Here is a 15,177-nt window from a genome sequence, read left to right as displayed (position 1 = left end):
TCGTTCATCGGCTGATTGTTTCCCTGTTTACACAGGGCAATGATCGGGAACGAGTGTTCTGTAAAAGAGCCCTTACTGTATACAGATTTATATAGCTTCCATTGAACTCCTTGAAATCTGTGACATCAGCTTCCCCCTCCTCCTTGCACGCAGAATTAACTCTATGAAAGGAAATTCAGAGGGTACCATGAATTAAAAAACCACTGGTCTAGATTATTCTTAATCTCTAGATTCTTGTTCATGCTGATTGAAATCTAAATGGAAAAAACGAAAACAGTCATTTTATGGGCAAAAGTAGAATATTAAATATTGTCTTTTTTTTTAGTCTGATTACAAATCCTAAAATGATGACGCAGTGTTGCACTCGTTACTTCAGAAATGGTGCACATTCTTTTTCACTTCCTAAAATTTATTTCCATAGATGATGTGAAGTTCTTTTTTTTAATGTCATTTCCAGGTAGTCCAAAAGTATTTGTCAGGAGGGCTTTGTGGTTATGACCGGGAAGGCTGCCCTATCTGGTATGATGTCGTCGGGCCTTTGGATCCAAAGGGTTTGCTGTTTTCTGCTTCCAGGCAGGACCTCCTAAAGACTAAAATGAGAGACTGTGAGAATATGAACTTGGAATGCCGTAAGCAGAGTGAGAAGGTGACCGCCGCAGATTTTGGTTAACTAAGGTTTCCATGACTGAAAAAATCGAAACCATGAATGATTAAAAAAATGATGAGGAAAATTGAGGTAGGATTACAAGACTACATCGATCAGTAGAACTATAAGTTGCTGCAATACCAGGTTTCAAATATTAACCTGGCATGTTATAATAAACAGTTCTATCCCATAAGGGTGCAGTCACACGTGGCGTAAAAATACACAACAAAATCCGCAACAATGATTCCGCAGCCGAATTTCTGTTGCGGATCTTGTGGCTTACTTGCTGTGTATTTGTGTTGTAGATTTTGATGCAGAATTTCACATAGCATTGAAGTCTTTGAGGCGTTTCTGCATCAAAAAAACAAAACACACGCAAAAAACGCTTCGGAAAGTATTTCCACCGTGGAAACATTTTGCATGGAAATTGAAACCATGCATGTATTGCAGATTTTGTTTCCACCCAAAGGAATACATGGTGTAAATTTCCACAGCGGATTTCTCAGATACGAAAATTATGTAGTGTCTGACTGCTCCCTAAGGTACACAGGAGACTTGGATATTTGTGTTTATTATAGCTTGCCAGGTTAGTAATTTGAAGCCTGGTATTGCTGCAATTTTCAGTCCTACCTCAGTTTTCATATTGTTTTTTTCTTAATATCTTGTGCTTTTTATTAGGATGTGTTGACCTATATATTTTGGCATTTATTTTCTCTGTACATTTTGGATATTTCCTTGCTATTATCTTTTAGGATGATTTCCCCAGTTTTGGGAAATTTTGGAAGTTTTTGTAATGCTGAGGATTTTGCATATTCCCCCTGTCTGTTTTGTTGTAAATCAGCTGACAAACTTTTTTTTCCATCTGGCTGTTGTACAGAAGAGACGTAGCTAGGTTCTCCAGCACCCGGGGCAAAGAATCAGTCCCAACCTCTTTCTCGACATCTACTTCCGTCTCGCCATGTTTGTTTTCTCTACCAATCAATGAAGTCATTTTTTTTTTCACTCTTTTTTTGTGTAACTAGAGCATATAACCATTTGTACATTTTACATACAATATAGTTCTATATACAACACCAGAACCAAGCTCAGTACATAGATTCAGCACCAGAACCAAGCTCAGTACATAGATACAGCACCAGAACAAAGCTCATACATATATACAGCACCAGAACCACGCTCCTACATATATACAGCACCAGAACAAAGCTCACACATATATACAGCACCAGAACAAAGCTCACACATATATACAGCACCAGAACAAAGCTCACACATATATACAGCACCAGAACAAAGCTCATACATATATACAGCACCAGAACAAAGCTCATACATATATACAGCACCAGAACAAAGCTCATACATATATACAGCACCAGAACAAAGCTCAGTACATATATACAGCACCAGAACAAGCTTAGTACATATATACAGTACCAGAACCAAGCTCAGTACATATATATATATATATATATATATATATACACACCACACCAGAGCCAAGCTCAGTACATATATACAGTACCAGAACAAAGCTCAGTACATAAATACAACACCAGCACAAATACAGCTCTATTTAGTTCAACCCCTGCCGTATAGGTTTGCACTAAATTTTATACAGCTCCCAGCATGGCCCGAACAATGGTAAGGATATGCTGGGAGATACTGTTTCACAATAAAAATAATCTCGCTGCAGATCACACAGTGGCTACAGTACAGATTAGAGGCAGAATATACATTTACAAGTGACTCACCGGTGACGTCTCAGATTCTACTTCTCCCTGCCACAGCCCATTTCTGCAGTTTGCCGCTCAGATGTCTTCTGCTTCTCACTGTTGAAACATTTCTGCACCTATAAACGAAGATAAAGTTCTCATGCTGTCACACCCTATGCTCCCAAATATAATAGTATCATACACTGTTCCCCCTAATATAATAGTGCTACACACTATGCCCCTAAATATAATAGTACCATACACTGTGCCCATGAATAAAATTGTTAAACACTGTAAAGTAATGCACCACACACAGTGCCCCTGTAGATAGTGCCCCTTATAGAGCCACCTGTAAATAGTGCCCCTCATAGAGCCCTCTGTAGATAGTGCTCCCTGTAGCGTCCCCTTTAGATAGGGCCCCCTGTAGCGTCCCCTGTAGATAGTGCCCCCTGTAGCGTCCCCTGTAGATAGTGCCCCCTGTAGCGTCCCCTGTAGATAGTGCCCCCTGTAGCGTCCCCTGTAGATAGTGCCCCCTGTAGCGTCCCCTGTAGATAGTGCCCCCTGTAGCGTCCCCTGTAGATAGTGCCCCCTGTAGCGTCCCCTGTAGATAGTGCCCCCTGTAGCGTCCCCTGTAGATAGTGCCCCCTGTAGCGTCCCCTGTAGATAGTGCCCCCTGTAGCGTCCCCTGTAGATAGTGCCCCCTGTAGCGTCCCCTGTAGATAGTGCCCCCTGTAGCGTCCCCTGTAGATAGTGCCCCCTGTAGCGTTCCCTGTAGATAGTGCCCCCTGTAGCGTTCCCTGTAGATAGTGCCCCCTGTAGCGTTCCCTGTAGATAGTGCCCCCTGTAGCGTTCCCTGTAGATAGTGCCCCCTGTAGCGTTCCCTGTAGATAGTGCCCCCTGTAGCGTTCCCTGTAGATAGGGGCCCCTATGTAGTCCTTCCCTGTAGTTTGTGCCCCCTATGTAGTCCCTATATAGTATAAATATAATAGCGCCATACACTGTGTCCCACACACACCCCGTGCCCCCATAGAGCCCCCTGTAGATAGTGCCCTACAAAGATCCCCCTGTAGCCCACCTGTATATAGTTCCCCACGTATAGCCCCCTCTGAAAACCGTTCCCCACATATATCCCACCCCTGTAGATGGTGCTCCACATATAGCTCACGCCGGTATATAGTGTCCAACATACAGCCCACCCCTGTAGATAGTGCCTCACATATAGCCCCCCTATAGATATTGTTTCACATATAGCCCACCCCTGTAGATAGTGCCCTACATATATCTCTCCCTATAAATAGTGCTCCACATATAGCCCACCCCTGTATATAGTGCCTCACATATAGCTCCCCCTATAGTGCTCCACATATAGCCCACCACTGTATATAGTGTCCAACATATAGCCCACCCCTGTAGCTAGAGCCCTACATATATCTCCCCCTATAAATAGTGCTTCACATATAGCCCACCCCTATACATAATGCCTCACATATAGCCCCTCCCTGTAGATAGAGCCGGCCCCTGTAAATAGAGCCCTCCCTGTAGATAATGGCACTCACATTTTTATTAGTATAACAAAAATAACATACTCCCCTTAATCCCGTTCCTGCGTCATCCGGTGGCAATGCAGACCTGCAGGTCTGCTGGGGTTGAGCGCCGCTTGCGTCTATGATTGAAGAATGACTTGCCCTGTCAATCAGCGCCTTTCAACGACGCAAGCGGCGTAAAGAAGTAATCGGGACGCTTGTGTAGCTGAAAGACGCAGGTACGGTGCAGGAGGGGGTGGCGGCGGCTGGTTTCAGTGGCGCCACCGCCCACTCAGAGCGGCAGTGGGCCACCGTCCTGGACGTTATGTACAGTGCGGCCATGGTGCCCCCCCCCCCCCCCCCGCTACCTTCCTTCTTAGTTGCGCCCTTGGCCCCGCCTGCCCCCCCTTAGCTATTCCCCTGTGTTGTATAATGATGGTATTAACACTTTGTATACACATTTCTAAAGCAACTTATGTTTAAGAACTTTTTTCCTTCTTCAGCTGGGCGAAAAGATTGAAGAGGTTGTGATGATCTATGATGTGGAAGGTTTGGGATTAAAGCATCTATGGAAACCAGCTGTAGATTTATATTGTGAGGTAAGAGAACGTGGCTTATAAATGCTGCCTGCAGTGTTAATAAAGTAGTGTTTATTTGCTCATTCATTGCAAAGTGATGGATGAAATATTCATGTTCTCCAGGTTTTGCAAATGTTTGAAGATAATTATCCTGAGGCTTTAAAGAGACTCTTTGTGATTAAAGGTTAGTTATCCATGTATACTTTTAAAGTGTGGCACTAGCTAAGTGTCTGAAAAAATAATATATATATATATATATATAATATATTTACTAAACTAGTAATTCCATAATCCCATACGTAACTGGCTGCAGTGGAAATATACATTTCTTAACATTTCCCTCCAACTCCGTCAACAGGCTGACCCAGTCTATCACTGCCTGTTCTGCGGATGTTGATGGAGCTTGCAGTGCAAAAATGCGGAAACTGAATTTCTCCTGAAACCAGCTAATAATTTCTGAAAGATTTCTGTAGCTAAATAGAGACATTATATTAATAACAATATATAAGAGAATTGGTATTTACCCAACTTGCTGTTTTGTTATCGTCTCTTCATAGAAATGAATAGTACTATATTGGGGTATCGCTACATTAACTGCACATGATGTGTATGTGTTTTCTCATTGCATTAATATTGTCCTGTTTATCTCATATCAGTTTCTGATATACATTATTCTAAGCAACTTTTCTGTTCTCCCACTGCAGCACCCAAACTTTTCCCAGTGGCATATAACCTTGTTAAACATTTCTTGAGTGAAGATACAAGAAGGAAAATTATTGTGGTAGGAGGTATGTGCAAGTGTTTAGGAGACACAAAATAACAATCTGAGTTTTAACGTACATTCATTTAAAGGGGTTGTCTATACATGGCTACCCCTTTTTATATGGAAGTCAGACCAGTGATCAGCAGATCTCCGCGGTTCTGGCTTCATAAAACCCTGGCAATAACCGCTCCGGCTGGCCAGACATTCCCCATTTAGCAGCTGATTTAGTAGAAATGTTGTTTTACATGGGCGTCATTCAAATGAATGGCTAAACAAGAATATATGAATGAGCCAAGTCTACCTGAGCAAAGGATGATGTTTGCAGCAGAATAGAGGGGATCCTAAACAGGGTCCCCCTTGTCTATTACGTCCATATCACCATAGCATACCATTATATAGATGGTGGTTTTCCTGATGAGACAACCCCATTAAATATTATGACACTTGGATTTTCCTGGAAATGTCTTATCGTATATTTTATTCATTCATTGCTTCATCGTACTAGTAGAATGAGCAACTAAGGCCCTGTTCACATCAGTGTAGCCCTTCCGTTTAAGGGGTTAACCCCTCAACGGAAAGGCAAACGGAAATCTTCGCTTTCATTTGCATCACCATTAATCTCAATGGTGACGGAAATTTTGCTAATGGTTTCCGTTTGTCACCGTTGTGAACGGGTTCCGTTGTTTTGATGGAATCAATATCATAGTCGACTGCGCTATTGATTCCGTCAAAACAACGGAACTCGGTCACAACGGTGACAAACGGAAACCATTAGCAACGTTTCTGTCACCATTGAGATCAATTGTGATGCAAACGGAAGCTAAGGTTTCCGTTTGAATTTCCGTTGAGCGGGTTAACCCGATGGAAACCTCTGATGGAACCCTTCAACGGAGGGTAACGCTGATGTGAACAAGCCTTTACACATTTTATATTCTCTAGATAACTGGAAAGAAGTTCTTCAGAAATACATTCCAGCAGAGGAAATCCCCATATACTATGGAGGAACGCTAGCAGACCCAGATGGTGATCCAAAATGTAAATCCAAGGTAATGAGACAACATAATACAAAGGCATAACCTCAATCTGAACATTATCAAATATTATTGTGATTTTCCTCTTTAACCATTTATGACCAGGGGTGTTTTGGGCCTTAATGTCTAGAGCAAAATTTCCCCATTTTTAATTCTGCATTCTTAGGCCCTGTCCACACTGAGTTTTTTTGCCGCGTTTTTTGCCGCAGAAAACACGTAAAAAAACGGCAGAAAACGCCTCCCATTGATTTCAATGGGAGGCGGAGGTGTTTTTTCCCGCCAGCGGAAAAAAAACACTCACGGGAAAAAGAAGCGACATGCCCTTTCTTCAGGCATTTTCGTCTCTGACCTAAAATTTACATCAATGGGAAGCAGAGAAAACCTATTTCACTGCATTTTTTGCCCGCGGCGCTCAATGGCCGAGACCGAAAAACGCCATGAATATCACGGCAAACAGCGTGCAGGCAGGTCAAAATCTACTTCAAAACCCATATGGAATTTTAAGGCAGATTTTTCTGCCTGCAAAAAATTCTGTGTGAACAGGGCCTCAATGTGGAATTGTATTTTTTATTTCGAAGCCTACCAAAAAAGTTATTTCTTTTTGTTTGTTTTTTTGTGAAACACATGGGACTTTCTTATTATTTTAAATTTAAGCCAATATAAAATTTTGTTGATATTATCTACGGAAAAATGGTCAGAAACAGACAAAAATATATATTTTTCTACAAATTTTTTCATGTTCTGTTTTAAGGTAGTTTATTTAATGAATAATATTTACCCCAAAAATTAATCCACAAATTCTCCTCTACATAACAATGTAAAATATGTGTACACTGTGTCTCGCTATAGCACCGAGAACAAAGACCCTATTTAAGTTTTACAAGTATCTCTTTGCCTTAAATTTAGATGCAGCTACTGTATATGGATGATGATCATCCAAGAACAGACATTTTTTTTTAGTAGAAACGGGCAATAATTGGTGGCCAGAGGTTTTTTTTGTATATTTGGGGTAACGTACATTCCGCTTGACAGAACCGTATTCATGCCTAAGCACCTGACGCCCATGTAAAATGCATTTGTGTCATGCAGGATGTATGTGTACTCGTTTTTAGTGTGTTTTTTTCCTCTTCATTTTTATTTTTATCAAATTATTCAGAACCATACAACAAATATGGGTACGCAGACCCAAAATACAAACATTTTTAAAAATTTACATTGTGTTCTTCCAATGTCGTAAATATAAGAGAAAAGGACCTCCCGGGAAAAAGTCATACTCAGCACTGATATTGAAGTGTGTACCTCACGTAATATGTAGACGACCCAATGTGCCCTTCAACGTCTCCAATAGGTACCATTCTGTGAGCATGAAGGGGAGACACCGCCTGTGTGAGTTCAGAGTCAGACAAGTGCTTGACCATGAATGCTTTCCAGTTATTGAAGAATTTCTTAGTGCTTTTAGTTTTGGTATGTTCTGTTTCTAATCTTTCTATGTGCAAGCATTGTTTCAACTGAATGAATATGTTTTGTACAGTAGAGGACAGCCAGTGCTTCAACAACAAATGCTTAGCTACTAAACATATCAGGTGAAACAATTGAGGCAGGCGTCTCCCCTCAGCTCTGCCATCGTTCGTTTCATCCTCCCAATAATGAAAAAGGAAAGGGGTGGGGGACACTGGCAAGGATATTTGCCACAGAGCCTCCATCATTTCACGGACCCGAGACCAAAAGGGTTACATTAAAGGACAATGCCACAGACCATGTAGTAGGTCTGTCTTACTAGTAAGACATTGAGGACAAGCCAGTAATCAATCACGCAGGTTAAAACCAAAGATCGCTCTGTGCATTATACGATATTGAGTGTCTCTCCATGCCTCCCTCACCACATGCTTCTGAATGGAGCCCCATCCTGTCAAGATTTTATCCCGGAGATCACTAACACTAAGCTGTTCTTCCCATGTTGTAAAGAATTGTGGGACCACAATTAGGCTGTCCCTGATGTTCCAGTATATTCGAGAAATGGACATCATTTTGCTGTTTTGAAAAAGAGCCTTGTCCATGTCATTTGTAACAACTTCTCGACTAACGTCTCTCAGAGCATTTGTGAAAAAGTGTTTGACCTGAGCATACTGGATATGTTGAGAAGGTATTAACCCGTATTTAGCTATCAATTCTTCCCCCTTAAGCCATCTCGGATCCGTGCCATGAAGTAGATGCTCCACTCCTTCATTCAGCAAAAAGACCATTATCTCTGCCCTGAATAAATTCAGGATGATTCCATAGGAGAAGATACTTGGAAATTCTAAAGGAGAGACCATATCTCTTTCTCATAGCTCTCCAGGCCATTATGGTGTCCCTAGATATTAGAGATTGCTTTATGAATTTAGGCAGGACTGGCAGAGATGTGTGTAGGAGCGTACAGAGGTCCCAACGGGCGCAAAAATGAGACTCCAGAACGTGATCAGAATGGTAGCTAGTTTGTTTAACCCAATCTATGACATGTCTGGCCAAGCAAGCCAAATTGTAACCCCGTAAATTAGGCAAATTAATACCACCTCTCTCCCTGGTAGCCATAAGCTTATCCATGTGCATGCGAGGTCGCCTACCTCTCCATAAAGAGTGAATAAAGGCTGTGTTTAATTTCGATATATCTATGCGTTTCAAAAGGAGAGTTATTGTTTGTAAAGGGTATAGTAGCTTAGAAAAACACATAATCTTGAGGAGGTGATTTCTTCCCAACAGGGAGAGAGGCAGGTCATGCCACCTGTTCAAATCGTGCATAAGTTTCGTAAGTAAAGGTGGATAATTCAAGCCATTTATGGAGTCCGAGGTACGTCCAATATGGATACCCAGGTATTTTATGGAACGTTTTGTTACTGGAATGTCGTAGAGGTGGGTGGGCAATCCCCCCCCCCCCCCCTCCGGGGTGTCTTGCTCCCCAAATAGAGGGCCTCACACTTTGAAACATTAAAGGGGTTGCCCGAGATTTAATGACTTTGTGTTAATGCTTGTAATTTATAAATGTAAATACATTTGTAATATACTTACATTTTCCAAAGTGGGCCCCGTTTCCAGATCCTGCCGTGGGGTACTTGACTGGTGACGTCATTTTCTGCACTGGCTCTGGCCGCTTTGTTGATCTTGAATTATTTTCCGGGTATACGACACGTCACTGGTGACGTGGTGTATATCGGCTTGTTCTGTTGTAATGCTCGTGCGCGGTCCCTGCTGTTATCTCGAACAGCAGGGACCGCGAGAACAGAAGTGACAGCACATGCGCGTTATGGGCTGTGAAGCAGAACAAGCCAATATACACCACGTGACAAGTGACGTGTCGTATACCCGGCAAAGAATTCAAGATCAACAAAGCGGCCAGAGCCAGTGCAGAGAGTGACGTCACCCGTCAAGTTCCCCACGGCAGGATCTGGAAACGGGGCCACTTTGGGAAATGTAAGTATATTACAAATGTATTTACATTTATAACTTAACAAGCATTAACACGAAGTCATTAAATCTCGGACAACCGCTTTGAGTTTAAGACACGAGAATAGACCAAATTATGTAAGCATGTCTAACACCTTAGGCAAATCTGAACTCGGATTAGACATAAATAGTATCACGTCGTCGGCGAAAAGGGCTAACCGTAAGGTGACGCAACCAATGGGGATACCTCGAATGATCTGATCCGTGTCCAGAGATCGGGCTAGGGGCTCGAGAGCCAAATCAAAAAGTAAGGGAGACAATGGGCATCCCTGTCTCGCCCCCTTCATCAGAGGAAAGGGTGGGGAAATAAAGTCGGGTGTATGTACACAAGCCCTAGATTGCATATAAAGAGCCCCCAGAAAACGTCTAAAGGCACCCTGGAATTTTTCCTCATTTTATTCATTTTTATTTATATCATTTTTTATTTTACTATATTTTTTTATTAACAGTCTCTGCTCCAGTTGCTGTCATCGGTACCTGATTGGTTCAGGTCCCGATGACTGCAACCAGATCAGAACATGTAAGTTACTTGCTGTGCTGGACACTCTTGTGCTGTTGGAACCCGACCGTCGATCATAGCATTTTTGTAGCATAAGGGCGGCCAGTCCTGACTGTATTGAACAGCCTCCATGTGCTTTTATCGGGACCCAATGACATCGCCAGGGGCTCTTGGTTATATCCAGATCCGAACACCCCTATGCTGCAAAAAAGCTTAGATCATAAGGGGAACCTAAATATACGGCAGCTCTGCAGACTGGTACACTGCTAGCTGCCGTATATTTTTGTTACACGGGCGGGAAGGAGTTAAACACACATGCTTGTTCATAACAGATCCTAGATATCATTACCATTAATTAATTAACCTTTATTAAATATACAAGATAAAATCAGTAAAGATCTTATACATAGATTTTAAGGTAAAATCATGACTCAAGGGGATATCAAGAATACATATAAACAACAGTGTGCGCCAAGGGCCTCTTAAACTTATGACAACTCATTCAGCAACGTTAAGAACAAGAGTCCGTTTTGAAGCAAGTAAAGTGGATGAAACGTGGAGTTGGTTGTGTAAACTGTCCCAGATATAAATTGCAGCAAACCACTGAGACAACAGAAATCTGGTTGCGTGAAAATATTATATGATGCAGTAGTCCCGAATGATTAGCCATATCAGGTAACATAAAACATAATAGTCTGTTAACAAATATAGCACTTTGCTAAATGCAAATGTGGTGATGTTAACCCACAACCATACAACTTTACAAAATTTCTAAATATAATTAATACAAAATATTTCACACATAGCAGTAACAAAATAGGAAGTAAAACTAAATGATAAACAATAAGCATAGTGACTTATGTAACTGGTGGAACTGAGTGATCTCATTCATCACATGATTATGCCCAACTCATAGTCTTAGCAGCCGTCTTGGTTAGAGGAAGAAAAAAAAACCACTAAATATCCTCCTTAAGTATTGTTTGAATTCATAACAATCCAAGAAAGACTGTTCTCGATCAATCAGTACATCAGATTTACTTTTCTGGTATATGATCTTGCCAATTTTTTTTTCAGATAAATTATGGAGGAGACATCCCTAAATCATACTATTTGCGGGACCAAGTGCAACAGAATTATGAGCAAAGTGCCACAATCAACAGAGGCTCCAGTCAGCAAACTGAGTATGAGATCCTGTTCCCAGGTTGTGTACTCAGGTAAGCTGTTGAGCCCTTTATTTTGAGGCTTGTTATACTGGGCATCCCAGATGGATGTAAGGCTATTCTTTTTTGCCCTCAGGGCCTTTAGACATGTGATTGAACCCTCTATTACATGGGCCAATGATTGGGCAAACGAGCGTTCACATGTATTCTCGTTCCCGATCATTGCCCTGTGTAAACAGCCAATGATCAGCCGATGAACACGCAAATGCTCGTTCATTGGCTGATCTGCTAATTTATGCAGCATTAAATATTATCGTTGTCACCAGCACATCTCCCTGTGTAAACCAGGAGGTGTGCTGCCGACATAATACAAATATATGGGGTCGAGCGATCGTAGTAAGGGTATGTTCACACGGCAACGCCAATTACGTCTGAAATTACGGAGCTGTTTTCAGGCAAAAACAGCTCCTGAATTTCAGATGTTTTGACAAGTGCACACGTTTTTCGCGCCGTCTTTTACGGACGTAATTGGAGCTGGTTTTCATTGGAGTCAATGAAAAACGTCTCCAATTACGTCCCAAAAAGTGACATGCACTTCTTTGAGGCGGGCGTCTTTTTTTTAAAAAAAAGCCCGTCTGCACAGAGCACCGTAAGACTCATTGAATTCAATGGGCAGATGTTTGGAGCCGTTTTTTCGGCCGTAATTCGAGGCGTAAAACGCCTGAATTACGTCCATAATAAGGGCGTGTGATCATACCCTTACTATCTCTTGTCTTCATACATTACTGATCTTCGCTCCCTGTGAATGAAGCAAACGAGCGCCAATCAACGAGCTGTCTCTTAATGGGCGATCGTTTTCATGGACAATATCTTGCCCTGTGATAGGACCCTCACGTAGTGTTGCCTTTGATTTAATTCTTATGTGTTTCATTTTGGAACCATAAACTTCATCATCAGGCTAATTGTGCAGCATTCAGAACTGTATCCTAACATTTAGTGGGTCCTTAGAAAAGGTAATGGAGTTATCTATCATCACACCAATACCTCTTCCAAATACTTTGTTACTTTTCCTTTAGAATTAACATTATATTGTAGCAGTTTTCATCTTGCACATACAACAAAGTTCTTAAAAGTAATACCATAAAAACTGTATCCTATTGTAGTTATTCACTAGGAAGACTCACGGATTAATCATTTTAATTGGTTATGAGTCCGTGGCTGGCTGGTGACACCACTGAATTTCTAGTAGACAGTGTACCTGTAAAGATAAAAAAAACTTTTAACATAATAAAAAACTTTTCAATATATTATATTTAACTTACAGCAAGCGTTAGCCTGCTATGCTGCTGTCTTCTTTCCTCTTTTGCTGCTCCTCGGTCACTTCTACTTCTGCAGTCCCTGCTTGTTGTCAATCCGACGCTGGCTATGGATTCTATGCAGAACAGAGGCTGAGGAGGGAAGCACCACATTGACGTGCGTGCTCCCGAGCCTCCTCATTCTATGTCCCATTCACAGCACTGCTCACTGGTCATATATGGATAGTGATGTCCGGAGCAGAGCTGAAGTCCCGAGCAGAGCGCTAGTAGAGGCTCTGCTCTGGTACACTGGCTCTGTGGAAGCCTCTATATATGAACAGTGATGTTAGACAGTGATGTCAGGGGCAACCCCAGAGCCGGAATCCCGGGCAGATCGTTATTAGCGCTCTGCCTGGGACTCCTGCTGTGCTCCTGACATCATTGTCCATATATGGACAGTGAAGTCATCGGCTTCCCTATGGCCGGATTCCCGAAACAAAGCGCTAGTATATGCTCTGCATCTGGGACTCTGGCTCTGGGGAAGCCTCTGACATCACTGTCCAGATGTCAGGAGCAATCCCAGAGCCGTTGTCCCGGGCAGAGCGCTATTAGTTTCCCCATAGCCGGAGTCCCAAAACAATTCAAATTCACGCACTGTCTGCACTGCCCCATAGACTAATATAGGTGCGTACAACACGCGTGAAAAGCACGCGCGTCGCACGCGCGTATATTACGCTCGTGTAAATGATGCCTAACTGTCTAAAAATTATAATGGCTGGATCTCGGGCTAGGAAGTAGCTATCTGCATAATATAGGTATCGTTGGAATTGTAGTGAAAGGCTCTATTCAGTTGTGAAATGATTTTAAGGCAATGTCATTGGAGGTACGCTTTAACTTATACCAGCCGGGCTTATATTTAATGTTATACAATAAATTGGCCAGTTTTCTTCCTAGTTACTGTTATTTTTGGTCACTACAGTGTATGGCTTTTTTCAGGACTCCTTTTACATAGTGCTCAGTTTCCCTACATTGAAGCCCTCGTATTAATTGTTAAATTACATTGCAAACTTGTCACACAGTGACTCTCTTCTTTTATTTAGGTGGCAGTTCCAGTCAGATGGTGGTGACATTGGATTTGGAGTCTACAGGAAGACAAAAGCGGGAGAGCGACAAAAAGCTGGGGACATGACTGAGGTGCTGCCAAGTGAAAGATACAATTCACACATGGTACCAGAAGATGGAACCTTGAAATGCACTGAGCCTGGCACATGTAAGTGTAACCTTTGGTTCGCTGAAAGAAACCAATAAATGTTTATAGAGAGAAAAGGGACAGATGGAAATGTAAGGCTACATTCACACGACAGTGAAAAACGGCTGTGCGACAGACGTTTTTGTAACGGCTGTCAGACGTCCGTTTTGAGAACCATAGATTTCTATGGGTGTATTCACACGGCCGTTTTTTTAACGGCCTGTGAAAACTGGCCGTTAAAAAAATTAATCAGTTTTTGATGGCCCCACAGCTCCCATAGAAGTCAATGGATCAGTATTTACCGGCCGTTTTTTAGGAATCAATCTTTGAAACGGCCGGTAAAAACTGATCCTGGCCGAGGATTCCCCGCACACAGCGCTACTTCGAGCACTGAGCCCGGGGAAGACCTTGACATTACTGTCCATATATCTCTGGCCGGGGACTCCGGTCTCCCTCTGATTCCCCCCCCTGTAGATAGCACCACCCTTTAGATAGCGCTCCCCCCCAGATAGCGCCGCTGTAGCTCCTTGTATGGTCCGGCCAGGGGATTCCGCTACTGGAGAAGCCCCTGGCGTCACTGTCTACAGAGGGAAAGTGCCTTTTTACGGGGGGAGTGCTATCTACATTGGCGCCGCTATCTACAGCGGGTGCTATATACATGTACGGGTTCTATCTACAGGGGGAGGTGTCATTTGTGGGGGGTGGTTCTATACAGTGGGGGGTATTAGCTACAGTGGGGGGTGGTGCTTTTTACAGGGGTTTGGCACTATATGGGGGTGTGACACTACAGGGCACACTGTTGTGCTATCTACTTGGGCCCTGGCACTTAATATGTGGACACTGGCACTATCTGCAGTGGGCACTATACAGTGGCCACTGTGGCACTATCTACAGGGTTATTGCAGCACTATCTACATGGGAACTGTGGTGTTTTCAGGGGGTTTGAACAATAAAACCAACAAATTAAATCCATCAGTTTTTTAACGGCCATGAAAACGGATGACAAACTGCCATTAACCCCTTCCCGCACCTTGGCGTAACTGTACGTCCAGATAAGCAGTAACTTCGCGCACCTGGGCGTACAGTTACGTCCGCGCTTTAAAAGTTAACCGCCGCGCGGCGCTACACCGCAGCGGCGGTTAACTGTGCAGGGTGTCAGCCCTGCTCTCCCCGTTGCCGATCAGCGGCCTGTCGCCGCTGAAATCGGCAATTAACCCCTTCGATGCGGTGGTCGATTG

General features: G+C 42.8%; 1 protein-coding gene across 1 annotated transcript in view; it reads left to right on the top strand.

The window, feature by feature from the left end:
* Positions 1-15,177, top strand: part of SEC14L2 (SEC14 like lipid binding 2) — a 52,039-nt gene that overhangs the window by 24,481 nt on the left and 12,381 nt on the right. Inside the window, exons 5-11 of the mRNA XM_075829594.1 lie at positions 458-646; positions 4,388-4,483; positions 4,586-4,646; positions 5,167-5,250; positions 6,165-6,271; positions 11,310-11,449; positions 13,791-13,960. Coding sequence (XP_075685709.1) covers positions 458-646; positions 4,388-4,483; positions 4,586-4,646; positions 5,167-5,250; positions 6,165-6,271; positions 11,310-11,449; positions 13,791-13,960 — 847 coding nt within the window. The remainder of the gene's footprint in view (positions 1-457; positions 647-4,387; positions 4,484-4,585; positions 4,647-5,166; positions 5,251-6,164; positions 6,272-11,309; positions 11,450-13,790; positions 13,961-15,177) is intronic.

This window comes from Rhinoderma darwinii, chromosome 1 (genome assembly GCF_050947455.1).
Source record: "Rhinoderma darwinii isolate aRhiDar2 chromosome 1, aRhiDar2.hap1, whole genome shotgun sequence".
NCBI lineage: Eukaryota > Metazoa > Chordata > Amphibia > Anura > Rhinodermatidae > Rhinoderma > Rhinoderma darwinii.
This window is presented reverse-complemented; position numbering and strand designations above follow the sequence as displayed.